The 23,866-nt window shown below is 36.8% G+C and overlaps 1 protein-coding gene across 1 annotated transcript in view; it reads left to right on the plus strand.

The window, feature by feature from the left end:
- The window catches only part of KIDINS220 (kinase D-interacting substrate 220kDa), an 84,822-nt gene that overhangs the window by 48,633 nt on the left and 12,323 nt on the right, over nt 1-23,866 (plus strand). Inside the window, exons 23-27 of the mRNA XM_017818119.1 lie at nt 7,698-7,876; nt 11,478-11,704; nt 15,792-15,902; nt 16,762-16,818; nt 23,130-23,270. Of these exons, the coding sequence (XP_017673608.1) occupies nt 7,698-7,876; nt 11,478-11,704; nt 15,792-15,902; nt 16,762-16,818; nt 23,130-23,270 (715 nt within the window). The remainder of the gene's footprint in view (nt 1-7,697; nt 7,877-11,477; nt 11,705-15,791; nt 15,903-16,761; nt 16,819-23,129; nt 23,271-23,866) is intronic.

Here is a 23,866-nt window from a genome sequence, read left to right on the forward strand (position 1 = left end):
TTCTTTCTTAAACTGGTAAAAACTAACTTAGTTATAGGTGAAACAGCACTTGATTACTTTAGATTGAGAGTTCTATAGCGGAGTTTCATTGGTGTTACAGGTTCAGATCTCTTGTGTGATACACCTGTGTGAATCAAATTAAGAAATCACTTAAGTTAAAACTGTTTCACATACAGTGGGATATTCCTACTTCATTGTTTACTGCTTCAATTTAAGAAAATATATTTGCAGTGTACTAGAAATACCACCAAGATATAAATGATATAAAATTATTTTATTAAAGAAATTGATTTCATAAAAAAAGTAGTATTCTGTAGCACTAGTAGTAAAATTTATTTTTCTCCATATAAAGGCTCATTTATTTTTATAGCAATTTGATGACACATCTGCTTGCTTTATTTAGCTGAAAAGAAAATGTTGGTTCTTGGTGTTTTGTAAAATTGCTTTGTTAAATTATTTTCGAAATCGCTCAACTTTTAACAAATGACATTTGATACTAACATTGGAAAGCAATTTCAGCTAATTAAGTAGATCCTTCTATAAACCATTGGAACATTAAGATGACAAACTGTTCATTCAGGATTATTTTAATTGGTACAATTATTGTAATTTTGTTGCAATTATGTGTTGAGCTAAAAGCTTTTGTTTAAATCATTTGAGGGTTTTTTTGTTAATATACATAAGTAAGAAAAGAAGTAAAATAAAAACCAAAGATAAGCATTATCTGTCTACTTTTTCATTACAGTGCTTTAGACAAGTATCTATTGAATTATTCTTTTAGAAAAGTGTATTACATGTTTTCAGCACATCTCTAGCAATGTTAAAATTGAGCAAGATCATTTGAAATGTAACTTTTCTGGAAGGTTATTATGTTAATTCCAGTTTTGACACTGTTTAAATGCCTTTTAATAAAAAGGGTGAAATGAACTTTTGAGGGATTTGTGAGTTGCTTAATACCTATTGATGTATTAATTTAAGAAGTATAGCTATTTAGTGATTATAGAAATTAAAAATGAAAAAGCTATGAAAGGTGCCACATTCATCACTCTGATTATAATGTTCTCTGCAATCATCTTTGCCCAGGCCAGGTTTAAATAAATCACTTCCTTTAAGCAGACAATTTAGTATTCTTGTGGACCTCACAGTGAGGCATTACTTCTAAAATATTTAACCTGCTTTTTGTTTTTCTGTTTCCTTTTATTGCCTCCTACTTAAAAAGCAGGGCACATGGAAGTTATTATGTTTCTTACTGTGCTAATAGTGTAGGCTCAGTGTTAAAAGTCAATGTACCAGTTGAGTAGTAGGTGGTTGATGCCCAAACTGTCTCCTAAATAGGCTTATATGAGGCAGGGCTAAAAGAAGTAAAGAAAGTACTAGAGGACATGACAAGTAGTTGTGGAAGTAGGACATGGAAGTTCAGATGAGAAGGTAGTAGGGAGAGAAAAAGGACTGGAACAAAAGCTGATAAAAACAAGAAAGGGGAATATTTTTACCCTTTTTTATTTACCTGTGTAATATAAAATAATAAGTCATATTTTAAAAATACTTTCCAGATAAGTTTAGGTGCTGCCAGAATAGTTAATGTGCATTAACGGCATCTGTCAGAAATGTTCCTCTGTATATTTCAAATCCCTCCAAGCACCACTGATTGATACTTGTTTACGGTAGAATACAGAAGGCTTAATTTTAACAACATTATGTCAGGGAAGAAAACTTTTATTTTAAACCTGGGTAAGTCAGTTCCCAACGTGCTTGCAACAAACGTGGGTAGAGCCCTTCCCAAATCTTCGTTCGTGAAGCCTAACCATGAAGTCAGTTCCTGAGACTTCTTTACTTTTGGGGGAATCGATCAAGTTGGGAAATAAAATTGGAGATGATGGCCTTTTGTGCCTGCCAAACATTTTTGTCAAGCAGAAGGTTTATTCAAAACCTGATGACATGGGAAAACGTGAGGTAAGATGATTAGCTGGAAATGGAAGGGCAAGATAAGGAGAGATCAGGTAATCCATATACTGTATAAAGGATGCAGTGTGCCTGTGGTTCTGTTTGACTTAGATCTTGGTTAATAACCTTAAAGTTAATGTAGTTTAGCACTTGTACTTTTTTGCCTTTCATTTCCGAATAGCATTTGTAACAGACTGATAGATCAGTCTTTGACTTTGAGAAGTGGAACTCATGTTTCTGTGAGTGAAGTTTTTGCTGTGGACTTTTGGAGGAGGAGTGTTCTTTTGCCTGAGGTTTAACTGTATCCCATGGTGTAGCCCCAGAAAAGAGTCCTGTGCTGGAGACTGGGGTGAATCATGGCCATTTCTGATGCTAGAGGACCTGCAAACATTTGCTGGGTTTCTGAATTCCTACAGGTGAGGGTGCTGACTAAAAGAATCCCTGCATAAAGCCATATGGTAGCTTTGTAGCTGACGTTCAGTGATGAAAATGCCAAAACCAGATTAAAACAATATTCTTGTAATTCACTTGTGTGAGTGATCTTGTTGGACTTGTCAGTTAGTGATACAAAATTACTTTTTTGGTTACAGACCAGCTTTGAGCAATCTTAGATTCTTCTGTGCTACTGTGTTTCACTGCTTTTCCATCTATGTAATAAGTATAATAATTTTTTTTTTAATTCTTTTGCCTTTTGTAATTCAAATAGCACTGCAAAGCTGTGAATGAATCTGGGCATTTGTAACTTCATGAACACTTTTTTTAATTATAGAATGCCAGTGTAGGGTGTGTTCTGGAAAGTTGTATTAAAAATAGAGCTTTTTAATGTGGCTCAGTGACAGTGCATGATACTGAGTGTGGGAGATTAGTTTAGTAAATATCAATCTTTTAAGGATGAAATTGTTTTTTTCTCTCTGAAATGATTAAAAGCAACACTAAGGAGCGGTGCTTTATCTGCTGGTATTTGAATTGGATAGAGTCACTTTTGCAAAGCAAGCTTTCCTGAATACCTATGGTAATAGGAGTTTTTAAATAGCTATTGCATCTGTTCACTGAAGTCTCTTCTGCTTAATATGCTCTGAGGGGGTTTGAATTTTTGTCTAGATAGATATATCAAACTATAGCTTTCTCTTTTTTTGATCTTTATTAAGATCAAGATCATTTTTATTCCCTTATGTTTTAGTATTGAGTGTGTTATGACTTTTTATTCCTGTCTTTATACAAGTGTGCTTATAAGTGAATGTTCTTCTTTGGTGTCCAAATGACCTGTTGCAAATTTCAGTTTGAAGGAATGTTTACAGCACTGCTCTTGATATGTTGATAGTACTGCAAAGTTCCTGGAGTGTTTTGTGTGAGAGCTTTTAACACTGTCAATGTACTGACCAAATATGAGAAGAATAGGATAAATAACTTCAGAGCAAAGCATTATATTAGTAGCATTTGTTTATTTATTGTATTTCTCTGTATCAAACCTCTAGAAAAAGTGGGGTTTTATCATTTTTAATGAGAAGTTATTTCATTATTTTAAGCAATGTTTTACACTGTATTGAGATAAAGATTTTAAAAGCACATGATAGATAAAACATGCTATGCCTTCATGCACATGTGTTCTGTTGCTCTATCTGTTATTTAATAGCAATTAATTAAGTCTGTTGCTTTTTATGGAGTTAAAAAGTTAAATGGCTCTTCTCACTTGCAGTGAAGTCAGCCTTCCACCTGTCTGGGAACAGGAGGGCAGGCTTCTCCATGAGGGAAGGCAAGCTGGGAGCTGAGGAGAACAGCATGACAGGCAGGGTATTGTCCTCATGATCAAGGAGTGCAGTCCCACAGTAGCCAAACAGGAAAATCAAGAGCAAGTTCAGTGACAGTAACCAGAGACAGCAAACAGCCCAGCTGGTCTGTTAGCCACAAGGCACATTTTAGGCCAAGGCAGGAATTTAGGTCAGTGGGTCAAGGCTGAGACCGAAGGTACATAGATTAGCTCAGGCGAGGACCAAGGGCAAAGGCCTGAGCTTTAAAGCTGTTCTTAACTCAGGCAAGGGAGCCCTCCAGTGAAGTTTCTGGCAGCTCATGTTACCACAGTCAGATCCCAGGTCACTCAGCAGCACTGTGTCAGAGCCGGCCTTGAGCACAGGCCCCAAAACCCCTGGCTGGGGGGAAGAGATGGTAGAGCCTGTTGGCACATGCCAGGGCCTGACATGACCGATGGCACAGGCAGTGTGGGCACAGTGCAGCCTCAAGTGCAGGTGGAGGTAGTTGATGCTGTTGCCATTTTACCACCACCTGGTTGGGTCGTGAAGTAGCTGGTGAATAGATGGGCAATGTCATGTGTAGCCCATGCTATACTGGCAACATTCAGTGCTGGACACACTGTTGGACCATGGTGGTTATTCTCCAAGTCAGTCATGGAAGTGCAAGATGAATATAACTAGAAAAAATTTGATTCAAATTTACAGTATCTTGAACTGAAGATAGGATTATGTACCTCTGTGTACTTATAGTAAATTATCTGTATATGAGGAAAAAGCCAGAAATAATCCATCATTGTTGGAATATAACTTAATCCACAATGAAAGCAGTTTTTAATTTAAGAAATGCAGAATAGGGGAATGAATTTTTAAGGTTCACTTCTGTCAATGTAATGCTCTGTTTTGGCCTAATTCCTTTTAAGTTCAAGTAGTTTCTTTGGAAACAGACACTCTGTAACACTGACAGTTTTTGATGTTTCTGATTTAAAAAGTAATTCTTTTGCCTCAGGAATCTAGCCCCAAAATGAGACTGGGGTGTTCACAGTGCTTTATTTTTAGATCTGCATGCTTATGTTTTAGAAAAAGTAACTCCTAAAGTGCTTTACATGCTAACCTTTTATTTTTTATCTGAGAAGTACAGGCACGTATGGTTTTTGTGGCTCTTTGCCAAAAGATTATCATTTACATAAATATTTCTTTCAAAGGCGTAGTTTAAGACATGGAGCTCAGGAGGTTAGAATAGAGACTTCAATCTGCACACCAGCAGTGGGCTATTGGCTTCTGAACAGTAGCTTTGTTCATCGTATTCGGAACACTGTTCGCATTCAGACTTAAGTAGAGCTGGCATTAAAATTCAGCTAATTTGTTTCATGTGATTCATCAGCTGTGTGTTTTATTTAAATCTATGTCACATTCTCTTTTGGCTTTTTATTTTGTAGATTTAAGTGTTGAAGTAGGCCACTCTTTAACTCTTCAGTCCCTGACTTAAAAAGTGACTTAATTTTTACTTTGCCAGTGCTGAACTCTTATCTAGAATACTCACAGTAAATCTATGTAACTAATGTATATAAATAAAGCATACATTAGTGATTTTGCTTTTTTTACGTTTCTGTTCTTAGATTGAAAACATACACATGTTCAATCAGTTTAGTTATAGTTTTATGTAAGGCAAAATAGAAAAACCTAAGGTAGTAGCTAAAAATTAGTGTAAAATATTCACTTCTCAGATTCTGTGGAGTGTACAAGTTTTACTTTGATACTGCCAATGTTCTTATTTTTTCCTTTTAACCATTCACTCCTTGAGGTTAGGACTACTTTTAGCTTCTACTAGATTTCTTTAAACACTGCCACAGAATGAACTGTTCCCATTATTTGAAACTGTAACCTACTTCTGGATGTCAAGTTTGGCTTCTTATAAAACCACCTTTTATTCTCTGAAGGCTGGAGCCTGTGAAGCCTTACATGCATTGAAATTCCCCAAAGTGGATAATCCCACTGCCATCCGGACAACATCTCATAATGATTTAAAGGATCAGAACCTTTGTTAGAATAGGCTACACTTGCTTTTATGCTTTATATTTGTTACATTTTTCCTGTGCCGTAGAAGTAACTTCTCACTATGAATGAAGTTATTCACAGACACTGTTTATGACAGCATGGTATGGCAGTATCCTCCATCTGTTAGGTATGTGGTCCATTCAGTTGTTTTCTGGTAAAATTTATAGGAATTTGTTAATTCTACTTTTAGTATATAGCAAGAATATCCTGAAAGATCAGACTGAAAAATTAACACACAGTTGAAATACATTTTTTAATGTGAAAGAGGTTGCACTTCAAGCATCTAGCATTGATCCTCAATTCTTTTATTTCTCTTAACATTAAGTGCTAAGTGTTCTGTGTAAATCAGCCACTGTTGTCTCTGGAAAAATCCCATGGTACATAAAATTTACCTTTTATGGAGGTTCTAAAAATAAAGATAAAAAAAAAGATTGTTGCTTTTAAAAAGCAATTAAATTGTGAAATAAGGTAAGATTGTTCAGCTAATTATAGACTTAGTTCATTAGGTCTATTAAAAATACAATTCAGTTACAACCAGTTGGGCAGTTCTTTTAAGTGTTGCATTTTTTTCTCTTCATAGACACAAATGTGAATTTATTTAATGTAAGAGATTTCTGGTTGTACTGATAAGTTACTGGGTGGGCACGAGGGCTCCTCCCTTCCCATCCATGCATCAGTGCACTCCCCCATGACAGCACTGGTAGTTGCCTTAGCTGCTTTAACTGTCCTGTAATCAGAGAAAACTCTTACACTTTCTTTGTGCTATGCCAACTTCTTTTCGACAAGTTACAGCAGCTCATAGAACAGTCAACATATCTATGCTGTCACCCTTTTTCACGGCACTGTAGTCATAATATGTCTTTGGAAGAAGCCACTAACTACTGAGACGCATAATCCGTTTTGTATTTGTATAAGGTTCTTTATCTTTGTGTATTTTTTCTCACAACTTTTTCTGTTTTTCCTTTACCTACAATGTGGTTACTTCACTAGTATCCGTGTAGAGTGCTGTCACAGTCACTTTATAGCCATTACTGTAACTGTGTTCACCATTCTCAGTGCATTCTTTCACTGGTTCCATTTTTATTATACTGGGAATGAGAAACATTTTTTCATCTTAGTAATCCTTAGATTATCATTTCTCATTTGATATTAGATGAGATCTTGGTACTATGAGATAAGATACCAAATAAGATAGGTCCATCTGACCCACTATCACCTGATTGTATTTGGTAGGAGCTTCTCATAAACTCCCACAAAACTAACATTTAATCCTTCTCCTTGTTCCTTCCTTTACAGAAACTCCCCTTTACACAAGTGCTTACAAAACCCCCACTGTTGCTTGACAATAGTCATAATGCATGAACAGTCCCTTACTTTGATCATGTCTCATGGTTTTGTTGCTATCCTTTGTGGCTTCCTTTCTTAGAAGGTGAATTACTTGAAAGCAGGTGGTTGTTTTCCCACTTTTTACCATGGATGCACAGCTGGATTTTGATCAATATTAAAGATGCCTGAGTGTTCTGTTACAAAAGGTGTTAGTTTAAAAATGAGGGTTTTTTTTAACAATGGACTTTCTGATTTGGGTATAGGAATTTGAATAGATGTTTGAGGTTAACATTGACTAATGTTAACTTCCCCTGACTTTAGATTTGTTTTTACTGATCTGTAAATTCTGGATCTGATTTTTGTCTTCTGTATGGCTTCTTTGCCATTTCTCTGAAGAATACAATTAGATCAGATTGTTTAGCAGTTTGAGGTTTTTTGCATATCAGAAAATGCTACATTAAACCTTCTGCAGACAGTGCAGTTCTTTATGGGTTCTCTTATTTTACAGAGAACAGGGAGAATGGATGCAAGTGTACTAGTATTTCACCCTAGAATATCACTATGTAAACAGAAGTCATACTCTAATAAATATGGCTTATGATGTATCTAATTTCACCCTCCCAGAATTTCAAAGAATATTCCTACAACTAAAGATGTTGAACCTCTACTTGAAATTGATGCAGACATACGGAACTTTGAAGTATTTTTATCCTCACGAACACCTGTTCTTGTTGCACGTGATGTAAGAACCTTTTTGCCTTGTACTGTGAACTTGGATCCCAAACTGCGCGAAATCATTGCAGGTATGTTTTCAAATAAATGGAAAATGACAATTCTATTATTTATTTTCATTTTAAGTACAGCTACTTTGCATGTTACCCAGAATACTGATTTGTTCATCAAATCGGACCTTCAGATTGTCTGATTTGACGTCACTGATTTGGCGTCACTGATTTGACGCCATTCCGTTTCACTTAGCTTTGCTGTAATGGCCAGATCATACTAGATTAAAGCCTCTGTTTTGGAGGGCAGAATCTGCTGTTCTTACTTTGGAGACTGCTTTAGCAGATGGACTGCTTTAACCATTCCCTCTTGTCCTGTCACTACATGTCCTTATAAATAGTCTCCATCTTTCTTGTGGGCTCCTATCAGGTGCTGGAAGGCTGCAGTTACATCCACCCAAAGCCTTCTCTTTTCCAGGCTGAACAAACCCAATTCTCTCAGCCTTTCCTCACAGGAGAGGTGCTCCAGCCCTCTGATCATCTTGGTGGCCTATTCTGGACTCACTCCAGCAGGTCCATGTCCTTCCTGTGCTGGGGACCCCAGAGCTGGATGCAGAACTCCAGGGGGGTTCTTACCAGGATATGTTTGGCTTTCTGGGCTGCAAGCTCATATTGCCAGCTCATGTCCAGCCTCTCATCCACCAGCACTCCCAAGTCTTTCTTGGCAGGGCTACTCTTGATCTGTTCATCCTCCAGCCTGTATTGATATTGGGGGTTACCCTGACTGAGGTACAGAGCCTTGCATGAGGTCTTATTAAACTTCATGAGATTCCCATAGGTCTACTTCTTGAGTTTGTCCAGGTCCCTCTGGATGACATCCCATCCCTCAGGTGTGTTAACAGCACCACTCAGCTTGGTGTCATCTGCAAACTTGCTGTGGGTGCACTCAATCCCTTTGTCCATTAATGAAGATATTAAATAACACTGGTCCCAATATGGACCCTGAGGGACACGACTCATCACTGATGTCCACTGTGACTCTGAGCCATTGACCACTGCCCTCTGGATGTGAGTGTCCACCTGATTTCTTATCCATCTAAAAGTCCAACCATCAAATCCATTTCTCTCCAGTTTAAAGAGAAGCATGTTGTGGGGGACCATGTCTAAGACTTTACAGAAGTCCAGATAAATGACATCTATAGCCCTTCTCTTGTCAACTGGCATGGTCACCCCACCATAGGAGGCCACTGGGTTGGTCAGGCAGGACTTGCCCTTGTTGAAGCTGTGCTGACTGTCTTGGATCACCTACCTGTCCTCCATGTGTCTTGGATGATCTGTTCCATGATCTTCTCAGGCACAGAGGTGAGTCTGATGGGCTAGTAGTTCCTGGGGTTCTCCTTTCTACTATTTTTAAAAATTTGCAATCTATCCATCTCCTGATGCAGAGGACAGCCTCTCCTCCCCTCCTTCCTCTCCTGTCCCTTCTGAACAGCCTGTAGCCATCAATAGTCACATTCCAGTCTTGAGACTCATTCCCACCAAGTTTCCAGAATGGCAACTAGGTCATATTTTTCTAACAGCATGGTGGCTTCCAGCTCCTCCTGTTTGTTGCCCATGCTGTGTGCATTGATGTAGAGGCACCTCAGCTGGGTTGTTGGTCATGTCACCTTCTTAGAGGAATGTCCCTTTCACTGATGTTTCCCTGTTGGCTTCCGTTACCTCAGGAGCCCCTGGTTGATCTCCATAAGAGTTCAAGAGTGCTCCAGCACAGAGCCACTGGCTGAGGGCCCTCACCAGCACTGCATCCCTCTAACCTTGATATGTCATTGCACAGTTTGTCATAGGCAAGCCTAATATTATGCCCCTCCCCTGTCATGTCTAGTTTAAAGCTCTGTGAATTAGCCGTGCTGGCTCTCAGGCAAAAACTCTCCCATTTTGAGAAAGGTGAATCCTGTCTGATGCCTGGTGCCCTGTAGGCCTTCCTGTTATCAAAACTGACAAAATGTTGGTGGTGACACCAACCATGGTGCCATGTTATCAATATACTGGGTCTATATATTTCTTCTTGCACTGCCTGCAACTGAAAGGATAGAGGGAAAATAAGTTGTGCTCCAGATTCCCTCACCAATTGTCCCATGGTCCTCAAGTCTCTTTGGTTGCACTTGGACTATGCCTTTCAACTTCATTGCCTCCCACATGGAAGACCAGTAATGGATAGTAGTCCAAGGACCATATCAGGGTAGGGCCTTTCCTGGTGGTGTCCTTAACCCAGACCCCAGGGAGGCAGCAGGCTTCTGAAGGGGACAGCATATTGGACCCTCTGTTTCCCTTAGAAGGGAATCACCTACAACTGCAATCTATCTTCTCTTCCTTGTGAAACTGGTCTTGATATGAGGTGTAGGCCTTTCTGACCCTCTGAATACCTCTGGTGTAATGGACTGTCTTTGTCATCATCCATTGACTGGCCTTTCACATCCAGAGCCTCATACCTATTGTACAGAGGCACCTGGGAGTGTGAGATGGGTAAAGGGGGGGGGGTGGTGGGGTGTCTGCTGCCCTGAGTGAGGACTTCCCTCCATTCACTCCTTTTTGAGATACTGTTTTAGAATCTTAGAATCATTAAGGCTGGGAAAAACCTCCAAGATTATCGAGTTCAACCTTTAACCAAACACCATCACATCAACTTAACTACAGCACTAAATGCCACATCCAGTTGTTTCTTGAATGCTTCCAGGGATGGTGACTCAACCACTTCCCTGGGCAACCCTTCTAATGCTTAACCACCTCTTCAGCAAAGAAATTCTTCCTGATGTCCAACCTGAACCTCCCCTGGCGCAACTGCCTTCTGCCTGCTGGGGGGAGGATACAGGACCCCCTGGATCCTGTTTTTTTATTGGTGGCTGTTCTGTCTCAGAGAGGCCAGAGCATGATTCCAATAGTTTCTCTGGTTGGACTCTGTCATGCTCCTTAACCTTTCTGCTTCCTCACTTAGCTGTGCCACCAGGCTGGACCAGGATCGTCTGCCTGGTCACACTCCACACAGCTGTTGTCTCTACTGCTGTCCAATACTGGTGACTGGCTCTGGCCCTCCCTGCAGCCTGAGACCTGGATGGGAGCTCTGTCTGGGTTGTCGCACCCTTCCTGGCAAGTGCAGAGGACATAACTTTCTGCCTTGTGGATACCATATCTGAGCTCCTTCCCAGAGGGTGATGACCACCAGTGAAGCTCACCTCTTGAGTCAGTGGGGTGACTACACCCTTCCTGTGCACCTGGCTGTGCAAACTGCCTTGTCGCGCTCCTGGTCGCTCCCGCTGCCTGGGCTGAGGCGTGTTGGGGACCTCGGTTTCATTAGCACCTCCTGTGAGAATATTGACAGCTCCTGCCAGGTCACTGGAGAGTGACAGTTAGGTTCCTTTATGCCATGTTTAAAAAAAAATCTGAATGTTTAGAGGCATTTAGTATGCTATGTAAATTTATGCAATGAATTGTCCTGACTTTCTTAAAAGACTCCTATGTAGATGTGATCATCGAGAGAAATCAACCGAATGCAGCTGAAATTTGACATTCTACTTGGTGAATTGTGATGGGAGTTAAATACACAAAAATGTACTGCAATGAATTGGCAAACAAATGAAAGCTTTTCCAAATACCTCAGGCAAAATCTTACCTATTTATTTTTCAGATGTTCGTGCTGCAAGAGACCAGATGAATATTGGAGGACTTCCTTATCCCACGTTGCCTTTACATGAGGCACCTGCAAGAGCAACATCTCTGTTCAGTCAGCCCTCATCAGCTTGCTCTTCTACAACCTCCTTCAATGGACCTTTCAATAGCGGAGTTTTATCCCCACAACCTCATAGCAGTTACTATAGTGGTATGACAGGACCTCAGCATCCCTTTTACAATCGGGTAAATAATCAAGATCCAATTAACATTCTTCTGATTCAATCTGGTAATACTGCAGATGTCATCTATAAAATAGTGAAATACCCATGCAAGTTTTATTTAGGAGTTCAGAAAAGTCCAAGAGTTGACAAATCCAACAGTAACGTTCAGTCAGTGTTGTCTGGGAGAGAAATGTGGTAAAAAACAAATTAACAAAGGGAAAAAAGGTCAAATCATTTTGACACTGCTCAGTTGTAGGATATTGCAGGGCTTTTTTGGGGGGTGAGGGGGGGGAGGGTAAACTTTACTCAATTGTTCGCGGACTCACAGACATTGAAAGGGATCCCAGCTTTTTCTTGGTGACTTTTGTTAAAACATACAGAAACTCAAGTGGGGAGCTACATTACAAGAATGTATGTCTGTCTTCCCTTTTGTCTCTTTTTAAAGTTATTCTGTGATCTTTTCCCTAATCCAGTGTTGCACTAATTTAAAGGAATTAACATAAATTGCATAAAAAATACATTTTTGAGCTATTTGTGGGCCTCAGAAAACGTAATCCTGGGAATGGCTCACCTGAAAATGAAATGAAGTGCTAAATACTGTGTAGTCAAATTGAGTCTAAACTTTCTGATTTTGCAGGATGTATTCAGTATTTTTAAACTTTATTTTTAAATTTTTTTTTAGTACTATTGTAAAAAAAAAACATAGCTGATATAAGTCATAGCTTACTTCTATCTACAGGAAATAGCCTCAATTTTAAGTAGATTTGATTGTAGGTAAATGTATAAACTAGTAAGCTGAAAAGTAAATTGAATTATTCCTAAATCAGTGTTTACTAACCAAAGCAAAAAAAAAAAAAGAGTACATGTAGCATAGAAGTTTTTAAGTTACCTATTCTAAAATTATCCTTATATACCTTCAATACAGTGACATACTGTTTCATTGAAAATAATGTAAAATGACGTATACTTTGAAGTGGTCCAACACTGATAAACACTTGTCACATGAGTATTTGTGCTGATACTAGCTCAGCTTCGTTAAAATAGGTGTTTCATTGGAAGCCCTGTTTTTGTGTCTGTTTTGCCCTGTTTTGTGTTACTGTACATGACAAGGTTTAAAGTCAGGGGTGATATACCGTTGAAACCTGTATGGGTTTTTTTGGCTCTAATAAGCATTACAGAAACAATTATTCGTGAGTCATCAGCTGTTCTTACAAGTGAAGTACATACACAGGCTTAGAGGTATGCTTACTTTTTTGCCTCCTGAAGACTAAAATGCTTCAGTTTTGGCCTTTCTCTCTGGAATTTTATACTACCCTTCTAAAGTAAAATTGTTTTTGGTGTTTCACTTACACATATTGTCAAGAGAGCTGAATTCATTACTTTAGACTCATGAAAGTACTGTCATGAACACCACATACTGAGATAAGTGATGAGAACCTTTTAAGAGTAGGAAATTCATCCTGAAAGACTGTTTCCTTCAGAATTTTCAATCATATTTCACTTCTCAGGTGTTTGTAAGAATGGTGTTTAAAAAAAAAGGATAGCAATTGAAGAATAGGCTCTCCCCAGTAGAAGTTTCCGAGAGAAGTCTTGAGTACTGGTATGACACAACACAATGGATTCAAATGCTTCTGTGGAAATGGCTGAATTTTATTCAAAGCCACTCTGAGTTCTGGGGATATGTGCCATATTCTGACCAGTGAATGGTTCTTGTCCTGTTGTCTTTAAGCATTCATTTGCGCTTAACAAAGAAACCTTTGAGCTGTTGGGGCAAACACTCTGTTTATTTTTAGGAAATACACTTTTTTATTACGTATGTTTCATCTTTGTTCTTTAGATTCTTCTGTGTTATAGACCTTGAACTTGCAGTGACATAATCTATTAATTTTTTGTTTAAAATCCCGTTCTACCTCTGAGTAGCTGGAAAGGAAAAATGGCAGTCCTATTTATCAGGTCTTCAACTTAGCACTCTGGCTATCAGTATAGGACTATCTGAAATGTGCAGTTGACCACTGTCTAATGGCCTGGCTACAAGCTGAATTCAAGTTCATGTTCTAAGAACTGCAGCTCTCATCGATCATTGTGAAGATCATTTTTCTTATATGGAAGGTCATAGCAGTAAGCAAGTCTAATTGGGATTTCCTGGGTGGGAGCTAGAATTAATGGTATGTGAGTGCTTTTTTTTTTTCAAAAAAGGAGAAAATTCTCTGATGTCTTGAAAAAATAATAACCACTTCTGTGTTTTGTAGGCTATGTGCAGACTTGAAGAGCAACTCTACACTGATTTATGCCCAATATGTACTTATATTGATATCATGTTTTTATGATACGTGTATTATACTTCAAATGAAGATTGAGTCTGTAGTGTTCAAGCCTATAATTGAGAATTAATCCCACAGTTGGGAAACAGTGGAGTAGCTGAAGTGGGTTCAAGACTTGATTAGAAATTATGGAAGAACTGTGAGATAATTGCGTTAGTGGACAACTTTTTTTCCATTGCTTTGTAGTTTGATGTCTTGCAACCAGCAAGTGGGTGCTCGGTGTGTATTTCAGAGAACAGGCACTGCAGTGAGAGCTGGGCACTTGCATGCAGTATGATCATTAAGCATTTCATGCTTGGGGGTTTTCCATGTGGTTTAAAACTTTTAGTGGAAAACTGATGCATTAGATTATTCCATTATATTTTCTGAAAATAAATCTCTCTTTAAAAAAAGGTCATACTATTTCTAGAATATGTCTTATGACAGTGGAATAATTTTAATTCAGTGAGTTTTCTGCATCTTTCTATACTAACCAGTTAATGTAAGGCAAAGGCTAGGTATTGGTTCTCCTACATATTTAAACCAAACCAAACTTCCCCTTTTAGACTATTGGTTACAGTGCATATTGTGTAACTTCGTACGTTGGAAGAGCATATGAAATTTCTGTGGTAATTGTGTGAAAGTGTTCAGAGTCTCCCTCTAGCAGCTAAGAATATGGGACCATTTTTATTTTCCATAAAGTGCTTGAAGTTTTAGCATATCCCATCTACATAAGTGATACCTTCAGACATTAAACTTAAAATTGTTAATTCATATAGGGCTCCTTCTGAATACAGAAGGTTTTTTTGACAGATCTAAAGTGAAATATTTCAACAAATTTTACTCTGCCCTCATAGACTGGCCCTTGAGTTATACAATTATTTACTCTTTACTGAATTTGCTACAGTAGATTAATCAAAATCTTGTCATGTGCAGAAACACAAACCAAATAATATGTTCTCTTGTTAAACAGCTGGATAATACAATTTTGGAAACGCTATAGATAGAAATCTACAGAAATCTGTAATACAGCCATTGTTTTGAGACTTTTTTAGGTTTTTGTGATTTTTTTGTTTGTTTGTTTATTTGTTGTTTTGGGGGTTTTATTAAGAACTAGGTAATGAGTTGAAAGCAATGAGCGCTATAATTCTCTTTTTCTAAGGTCTAAATTAACATTGTCCTTTAAAATGATATTTGTATTGAACAACATGCATTAATATATTTCCAACAAAACAAAGCTCAAATACTGTCAGCTATAAGAATCTATTTATAAATTTATAAAATCTAGCATTTGTGAAAACCCTCAGGTTGGGTGCCACAGATATGGGAAGTTCTAGTGATGCTGTTATGTGTCACGCTTTTTGTTTGTTTGATACAATTGTCTTGGCTATTATTAATGATTGCAGGTTTTACTGAGCATCTGATTTTGAGTTTAGAAGGTCAGAGAGTGAAATTGTCAGAATTATCCTTAAATTATCCGTTTGCCATACTCAAAACATATGTTAGAGTGTAGCTACCAAAAAAACCATTCCAACTCTGTTCCTCCAGAAAACCATGCCAGAGCACCTGTTGGCTCTGAGGAGAATGAAAGGGTGTCAATTGCTGAGGGATTTTGAATAACTCACTACAGAGCTTTTGACTGAATTCTGTTCAATGCAAAAAGTAAAGAAAGCTATTAGTAATTTCTCTTTTCACTTTATTAAATTCAACTAGAGGATGTGTTTTGTTGAAATGATTTTTATTTTATTATTACATTTTGATTTGTGTAATTGTTTGTCCCTTTTTTGTTACACTTTTTTTTTTCCATAGCCATTCTTTGCCCCATATCTTTACATGCCAAGGTATTACCCTGGCAGTTCTCATCTCATCTCACGTCCACCACTAAAAACGAGTTTGTCCAGAGATCAGAACAATGGCCTAGTAAGTATTTTGAAGGGTAATTCAAATACTAACCTAGACAATAAATATAGTGAGTAATGAAAATGAAGGTTATTAATGATTATTCTCTATTAGACAAGTATAAGCTTTATATTATAAATATTTTAAGCAAAGGTATTATTAACATGTAATGTAAAATGTATTTTGTTTTAACTTTAGAAATTCAGTACAGAGGAAAACAAATTCTGACATCCATATATCAAGATTAAAGGAGTAATACTGGCAAAAAATATTTTAATGAAAATGCCAATTGTACTATAATACTGAAATTGATGTAGTGTAATATTGTAAGAAAATGAGTGTTACTTGTAAACTTGTTCCATTTTTTTTAATAATATGTCACGAATTCTTTGACATATCTGTAGAAGATAAAATTGCATCCTTTAATGTTGTAACAAATACTAGAAACTGGAAGGTCAAATTAAAATGTTAAAAGAAATGTAAAACAAAATACATTTTATCTTAAATGTTTTTGCAAGTACATATAATTCAACTTTACCCATTGAAAAGGAGAAATGAGCAGACGTTTCTACCTTCCTATAGAATAATAAATTTCCTATTTAACAGTATTTATTTTACTGACAGATGGCTGTTCAAATGGAATTATGAACTAAGGAAAGATAAAAACGTAAAAGCCTCACTTGTCCATCACTTTAATTCTAGGATATTGATACAATGAGCAAAGTTGTTAAAAGGTTGTAAAAGCTTTAATCACTTAAAACAAATGTGTTTCTGTTGAATTATGTATTATTATGAGATCATTCTCATTCACTGTTTACTTCATAATTTTTGTTGAGCCCTTGATCATTTTACCCAAACCATAATATTTTGTTGTTGTTAGGATGTTATCAAGGAGGATGCTGATGAGGGGCTTCCTTCACCCACAGACCCCTCAATGGTAAATGAGTAGTCATGTGGTGTGGAAATTTTAGCATCTCATTGCTTTTTCAGCAGTAATGAGTCTGCATTAATCATAACTGCAGTTCACTAACACTGCATCAGTGGCTTTGGTGGGCAAATAGAGTAGTTGAAAACTAATGTAGTTCGTGAATGAATTTAAGAGCTAATATGTCACTTTTAAGATGTATTCTATTTTCCCCTGTAGTTTTCCCCTTGTCTTTCTCAGTAGCTGTGGTGAGCTTTCAGTAAAGAGTGTTGTGGTAGTTAAACAGAGTGAAGAATGACAGCTGGTCATTCAGTGCTTAAATTTTAGAAGTAACTGTGTTTTTCTGCTTCAGTCAACTCTCTCGCCCGAACCCCACTTCTTTATTTGGTGACATAAAGCTATTGAAGGTAACACTGTATAAAGCAACTTTGGATAGAAATGGGGAAAAAAAAATTGCTGGTCATAAGCTTATTCTTGAGTCAGAATGCTAACAACTACCTTTTACATGATTTGTGTTTGTTTTATCCTGAGTATTCACACAAAAAAGTCATCTTTATGATAAAAGTTTTAACTCTAATTGTGATCATGATTTGTTACTGAAACAAAGAGGTTCACATGACTGTCATGATTCTCTTAATGTTTGCTGCCGATGGTTCTTGGCAATAGTTATAGTTTAATCTCAGTTATTTTTTCTTTTAGTAGATCATTGCAGAAATGTCTTTCTGTTGTTATGCAATGAAAAAAAAAAACCCCACACAAACTCCAAACTGTATTTAACTGCACGTAACTTTCACTGAGCAACCATGTGGGGGTGATGCAATGGAAAATGTACCCTGAAGTTCTCTCTCCCACATTATTAGCTACCTTGCATGAAGGGAGTAATTTTTCCTTGTAGTGTATTTTTGAAGATGCTGAAGTCTTCCCTGTGTTTGATTCCTTATCTCAGTATCCCATTCTCTTCCCAGACCATTGAAATTTCTCAAAAAAGAACTTTCTCAAAAGTATTAGAGTGATGAACTGAAGTGTGTGTGTATCCATGAGTGTGAAAAGGGACACAAGCCTGGAAAAGTGGGATTTAGTCTCAGGGTAGTGAATGAGTTCCAGCAGCAGGGCTGGACCTGGTTGCTCTTCAGGTTGCTGCCGAGTGTGTATCTTAAAGCACGCACAGGCTGCAGCTTCAAACAGCAATTTAAAAGATTCCTGTAAGTTATGGAATCTATTGCCTGTAAGTAAGGAAGAAAATACAGGAGTTAAAACATTAAAAAGAAACTCTGTGTGAAATTATGATAATGCAGGATTTTATTAGATGTAATTTTGAGTTTAATTTATACTACAGTGAATCTGTGTAGTGCAGCACATCAGATCATGTACTTTTCTAAGACTTAGATTTACACCATAGGTTAAATATTACTAAAACTTTGAATTTTTTTTAAAGTCTATAGGTAGTTGACAGGAATATTTGTTAGTCAGGATATGATATTTTGTGTGATACCTTGTCAGGGTTTCACCTATTCTAAAACAACTTCTTTTGTCAACTTTATTGAATTTTCTGTGAAAAGAAACAGTATTATACTTGTGTTATTTACTACAATTATCTGTAGATAATGAGTACAATAATTTCATCCACCTATTTAGGTAGCTCTTAATCAATGGGTCATTGCTGCTGTATAAGTGATACAACTTTGCTTATTAAATGGATTGGTGCATGCAAAGTAATTAAATAAACTAAAAAAACTGCACAAAGTAGTTAATGAAAACCAAGATGTGTAACTGATTTGTTGATTGAAAACAAGAAGAGCATGTAGAATCAAAACTGGCAAGGAGCCAGAAATGTTGCAATTTGACTTCTGTGTAAAATAGAAAATAATCATTATTTTGGATGTTTGAGTTGTAACAGGGCAAAAAAAAAGGATTAGTCAGGAGTATAATTTTTTCTATATACAGATCATCATTGCTGCTTATTGCCTGAGTTGACAGAGCTGTGTTGAGGCTGTTATGTGATCTAGTTAAGGCTTCAGTGTTGTTGTCAGTCTGACATTGGAGTTGGTTGGCCAAGTTCTGAACTTTCAGATCCTAATCATTAGTCCCATAATATCAGTATAAGTCTATGTTAGCTTAGTAGAAATGAGGAATATTTTGGGAACAGTCATCCGGTATCGAGAATTTGATACACCTTCTACCACTTTTATGTTTCTATATTTCTATTCTTCTATATTTGGATTCTGTTGCTGATGATAAAACTTATTTATCTCAGACTGTACGTAACTGTTCTTTACTGAATGGATCAAAACATAGGTGTCAAACTGGTAAGTTTACCAAATACCATCTATTTAGTTGTATTGGCATGAAACTGCATCGCAAATTTTAGGGTATTGGCTTAAATCACTAACGGAAATAGACTTAAGATATCTTTGACAGCCTTTGACATCTGGGATGGAGGCAAACATGCTTTTCTGCTGGTTTTACTGTACAAATGCTTATTTCTGAATAACTTTTGAGTGCTCTTTTGAAGAGTTCGTAGGTGGAATGCAGTGTTACCAGACATGGAATGGTAACACAGAATGGCTCACAGAATCCTCTATTATGTTAGAAATCAAACCAGCATTAGCAGTGCTAATCTGTAATAAACTTGATTTTATGCTTTAGTTTGCATTGTTAATTGTGACTAGTTAGGGTGCAGCTTGTTGTGATATAATTACTTTGTTTGTTTAAATACATTTTTTCATAGTGCACTGAATATATAATCCGTTAAGATGTAGTTAATATGTGTGCTTTGAATGAGAACTAATGTGGCCCAGAGCATATAGTATAGATAGATAAATATACAGCACTCTGAAAAACTGGAAGTAATTTGCAAAGTTTTGAGCATGAATGAAAATGTATGGCATGGGAGTTTTCTTACAGATTTTCCAGTGCTTTTATGTAGCACTTTTGTGCTTTGAATATAACTTTTCAATTCTGTGGGTGGTGCTGGTTTGCTTTTTTTTTTGGGTGGTGGCAAGGGTAGTGGGCAGGTTCAGTTATACAGAAGTTTTAAAAGCTATTTGAGATACATCAGTGGTATAATGTGATCTTGAAATGACCGGAGGATGTTTTATTAAAAGCAGGATTTTCCATCAGAAACATTATATAAAACTTTTATGCAAAACAAAATATAGCAAGTGTTGGTTTTTTTATGAGTGCAAACCAGAGTAGTCTGCTCATAGGAAAATAGTACTTGTATAGCATATCCTCAATGTATATTGTGAAGATCTGTCTTAGAAGTTTCATCACATTATGAAAATATCCCATTTGTGTCCTAACACTGATTCCCTCTGTTTACTTTAAAGCATGTCGTCTGTATGTTCAACCTTTGTGATGTCGCTTTAAGCTGTTGTTTCTTTTAATTCTGTTTTGTCCTTTTCTGAAAGCTGTGTGAATCTGGGTTAAACAAAACCAGACAGGTACAGCCACTTTCTGTGAATTATCATTCACTTGTTTCGGAGTCATTTCAGAAGCTCTCATACTGGCGCTTCTTGCTGGGCTGTCTGTAAACTAATGCTCATTACTAGCCTTGAGGTTTGTTTTGACAAGCTGCTTTTAGCTTTTGCATGGCAAATACTTTTCAGACTAATGTTCTCTAAGCATCTCTCACAAAACCACTAAGGCTGAAAAATGTGTCAGTTTAAGTACAGTTTTAATTCACTTACATGATGACAATATCCCTAAAGCTATTACATTACTTATTCTTCAGAGAGTTCTTTTCATAAAGAATGATTTGGATTAATGTGCATCTATTTCAAACAGTTCACACTTTAACAAAAATAGTCTAAATATTTTAGCTCTTTTATGTATTTCTTTTTATACACAGAAAGCAAAGTTTCTAAACTAAGTCTTCATGCATGCAGAAAGAATAGCTTGTTCTTGATTGCTAAAAAACCATTTTGATCTGAAGGAGAACTGTTAAATTAGAAGTGTTTAAAACTTCATTTATTTCTAGATATATCATAAATGTATTCAATAGATTCCGAGAACAAAGGCAATTGCTTGCATACATTGCTTAGGGATCATTTATTTTAGTAGTGCTGCAATGTAATTTTGGCTACAATGGTTTCCTTTGTTTTAATTGATAAGCTTTTTTTCAAAAAATAATTAAGATTTAAATTATCTTGTCTTCACTGATGTTTTATCTAACTCATGCCAATAGTAAATAGTGTGTTTGTGGGGAAGTAATGGACAAAACCAATATTCTGAAGAAAAGCTAAAAATAAAAAAAAAAAAGATTTTTTAAGAGGGAAAAATAAAGATGTTCATAAAAGTATATGATAAATAGTTTATGGGTCCTGTCATCTTCATCAGTTTGATGGTTGGCTTGTATCCTTAATGCGATGTAGATTTTAGATGTGCTAAAAGTCAGACTAAATTAAGACATAAAATTTGTCCTTTAGATGCCTGTATGATAACTAATTAGGTATTGTAGGCACTTAATTAGGGATACATTGCAGAATCTGAAAAGTAGCTGTCTTGTCCTCAGAAGGAATACCAAGCCCTTGCCTAAGAGCCTAGACTGGACTGGAATTATGATGTCTAATTTATGCAATAATTTAGGTAGACTGCCTTCCCAGAAAATGGGGTATATCTTTTGTTTGTGTAGTATCCAGTGGACATCACACTAAAAAAAAATTATAAATGGTCACAGGAACAAAGATTAGTGCCCCAGCTGTTTCTAGGCAAGTGTGTGAACCGCCAGGCTTAAGTTCCCAACAACCTCCTGTAGTGTTCCCAAAAGGAGTTAACAGCTATTTTTAAGTCCATTTCAAGCACATCTGGCAGAGAACTTGTGGGAATTACATGTAATATCATCTAAACTTTGAAACTGTGAGAAGCTTAGCTGGGGAGAATGCCTACCTCCCCAGATCAGCATATCTTTAACAACAGTATGTCAGAAATTACTCTGAGGTTAAATGACAGTAGATAATGGAGGTTTGGATTGCTGCCTTGGAATTACTATTTGAATAAATTATTTGTAAATATCCTAGTTTAGATAATTCAGATATTGTTAATGGCATTCTCTATGATGATCCTTGGTTTTCATAAGCAATATATTTAGATCTATTAATTTATATTAATTCTAAAAGATTAAACAACTTTGAAGTAATTAAATAAAAATGGGGGGAAAGTATTGCAATTATAGAACCAGTCTTCATTGGTGATTTGAGTATAATAAGATTTGATTAACTGAACTGTGGATAGTCAAAGTGCATGTTTACATCCCAGTGTTTATGTATGTGATGATGAGCTCTGAAGCTTTAGAAGCTCTTTTGCATCCTCCCGAAATGAGCTGTTTGGTGCATGGTCTACAGTGCTGAACCCAAAACTTCAGGAAAAAGCAATGGTGCAGCCTCCCTCCCAGGAGAGTGTACTCTGTACCTACATAGGGAGTATTTTATAGCTGATAGAACGGGTTCTGATTTTGCTTTTAGGAGTTTGGAATCACTGGTGTAACTGCACAGGTCCCCATCCAAGGAATATGTGGGGGTTTTTTGAGAACATACTGTCTTAGTGTACTGACTACATGCAGATGCATTTGGTTTGGTTTTCCACCCTTTCTTTGAAATTCCCAGAAGCTGGCAACATTAACAGGACAACTCCTGTGTTTTCAAAGCTGAATCATAAATATTTTCTACCTAAATCCTGCCAAAGTTTGAGATGTATGAAGCATGCTCATAGTATCTTGGAGGGCAGTTGCAGTGCTGATGAGTGTTTCTGTACTGTGGTACACAGCCCCTGGGCTGATCTTGCATAAATGGAGCTGAAGGAACATCTGGAAAATGGACAGATGTTGCTAAAATTACCCAAAGAATCCAAGTCATTGAGGAGTTATGTTTTAGGTTATCTTTGTCTCATACTAAACCAGGAGTTTTTAAAACAGGAAGATCTGAGTTGTATCTTCATTATTTGAAAAAACCAAACATCCCAGAACTAAACTAACCACTAAAATCAGGGGGAAACTTGTGAGTGAAAGTGCATTTTAAATTGATTAACCCTTACTTAATATTTCTGATTTTTATATTTCTTTTCTTGACATAATTTAGGAGAGTTAATTTGTCATAGAGGCAAGACACAAGATACTGGGATTTTTTCTTGTATAAATACCTATAATAAAGGTTTCCCAATATATAGATATTCTGATAGCAATTAAAAATGCCTGTGCATTCTTATTCTCATCTCTTAATTTGAAAATGTAGTTGAACACAGCTTGATTTGTGTTAGTGTGTATTGTGAAATTCTAGGTGTACTGAGTACTTGAACAAGTCTTATGTGCACGTTTTCTCACATTACAGGGAACAGGACCAGGATCAACCACAGGAGGATCACATGTGTCTCTGAGCACAATGAGCGTGGAAGCTGTGTGTGAGAAGCTAAAGCAGATAGATGGTCTGGACCAGAGCATGTTACCTCAGTACTCTGCAACAATAAAAAAGGTATCAGCGGAATTTCATTAACGTATTTAGTACCTAAATGTGGAGCTACACAAGGAAAAGGAAATACTTAGTTGCCTCTCTTCTTGAAAATGTTTACTGAAACACATCAAATGTCAAAACAACATCCTAACTTCTGTGCATGCCAAGTTTGGAGGACATTTTTAATACAAGCATTTATTTTTGCAAGAAAATGTGCTCTGTCAAAAGGGAAAAACAGTCAGAAATATAAATGCTGATGAGACTGGTTATTTTGAGAATAGAAGCGAGAAAAACGTTTTCAAAATTGCCATGTATAATAAATAGATAAAAAAGGTTGCAAATGTGTTCTATCTCCAGGTAGCAACATCCCTTTTTTTCACTGTGAAAAATTGGCACATCTCTTCTGTTGTAAATGAGTGGTGAAGATGGTTCCATTTCTTTATCACAGTCCACATCTATTTGCTTCAGAAAAAGGCCACTGTACATTTTTCTGCTACTGTTCTTTTCTCTGATAGATACATTTGCACAGAATAATTTTTTCCTTTATTAATTTTTTTTTCACCGTTCTGTGTGCATGGTTTTTTTTCACCTTTTACAAAGAAAGAAGGGAAAAATAC

Source organism: Lepidothrix coronata, unplaced genomic scaffold (genome assembly GCF_001604755.1).
Source record: "Lepidothrix coronata isolate B3197 unplaced genomic scaffold, Lepidothrix_coronata-1.0 Scaffold65, whole genome shotgun sequence".
In the NCBI taxonomy this organism is placed as follows: domain Eukaryota; kingdom Metazoa; phylum Chordata; class Aves; order Passeriformes; family Pipridae; genus Lepidothrix; species Lepidothrix coronata.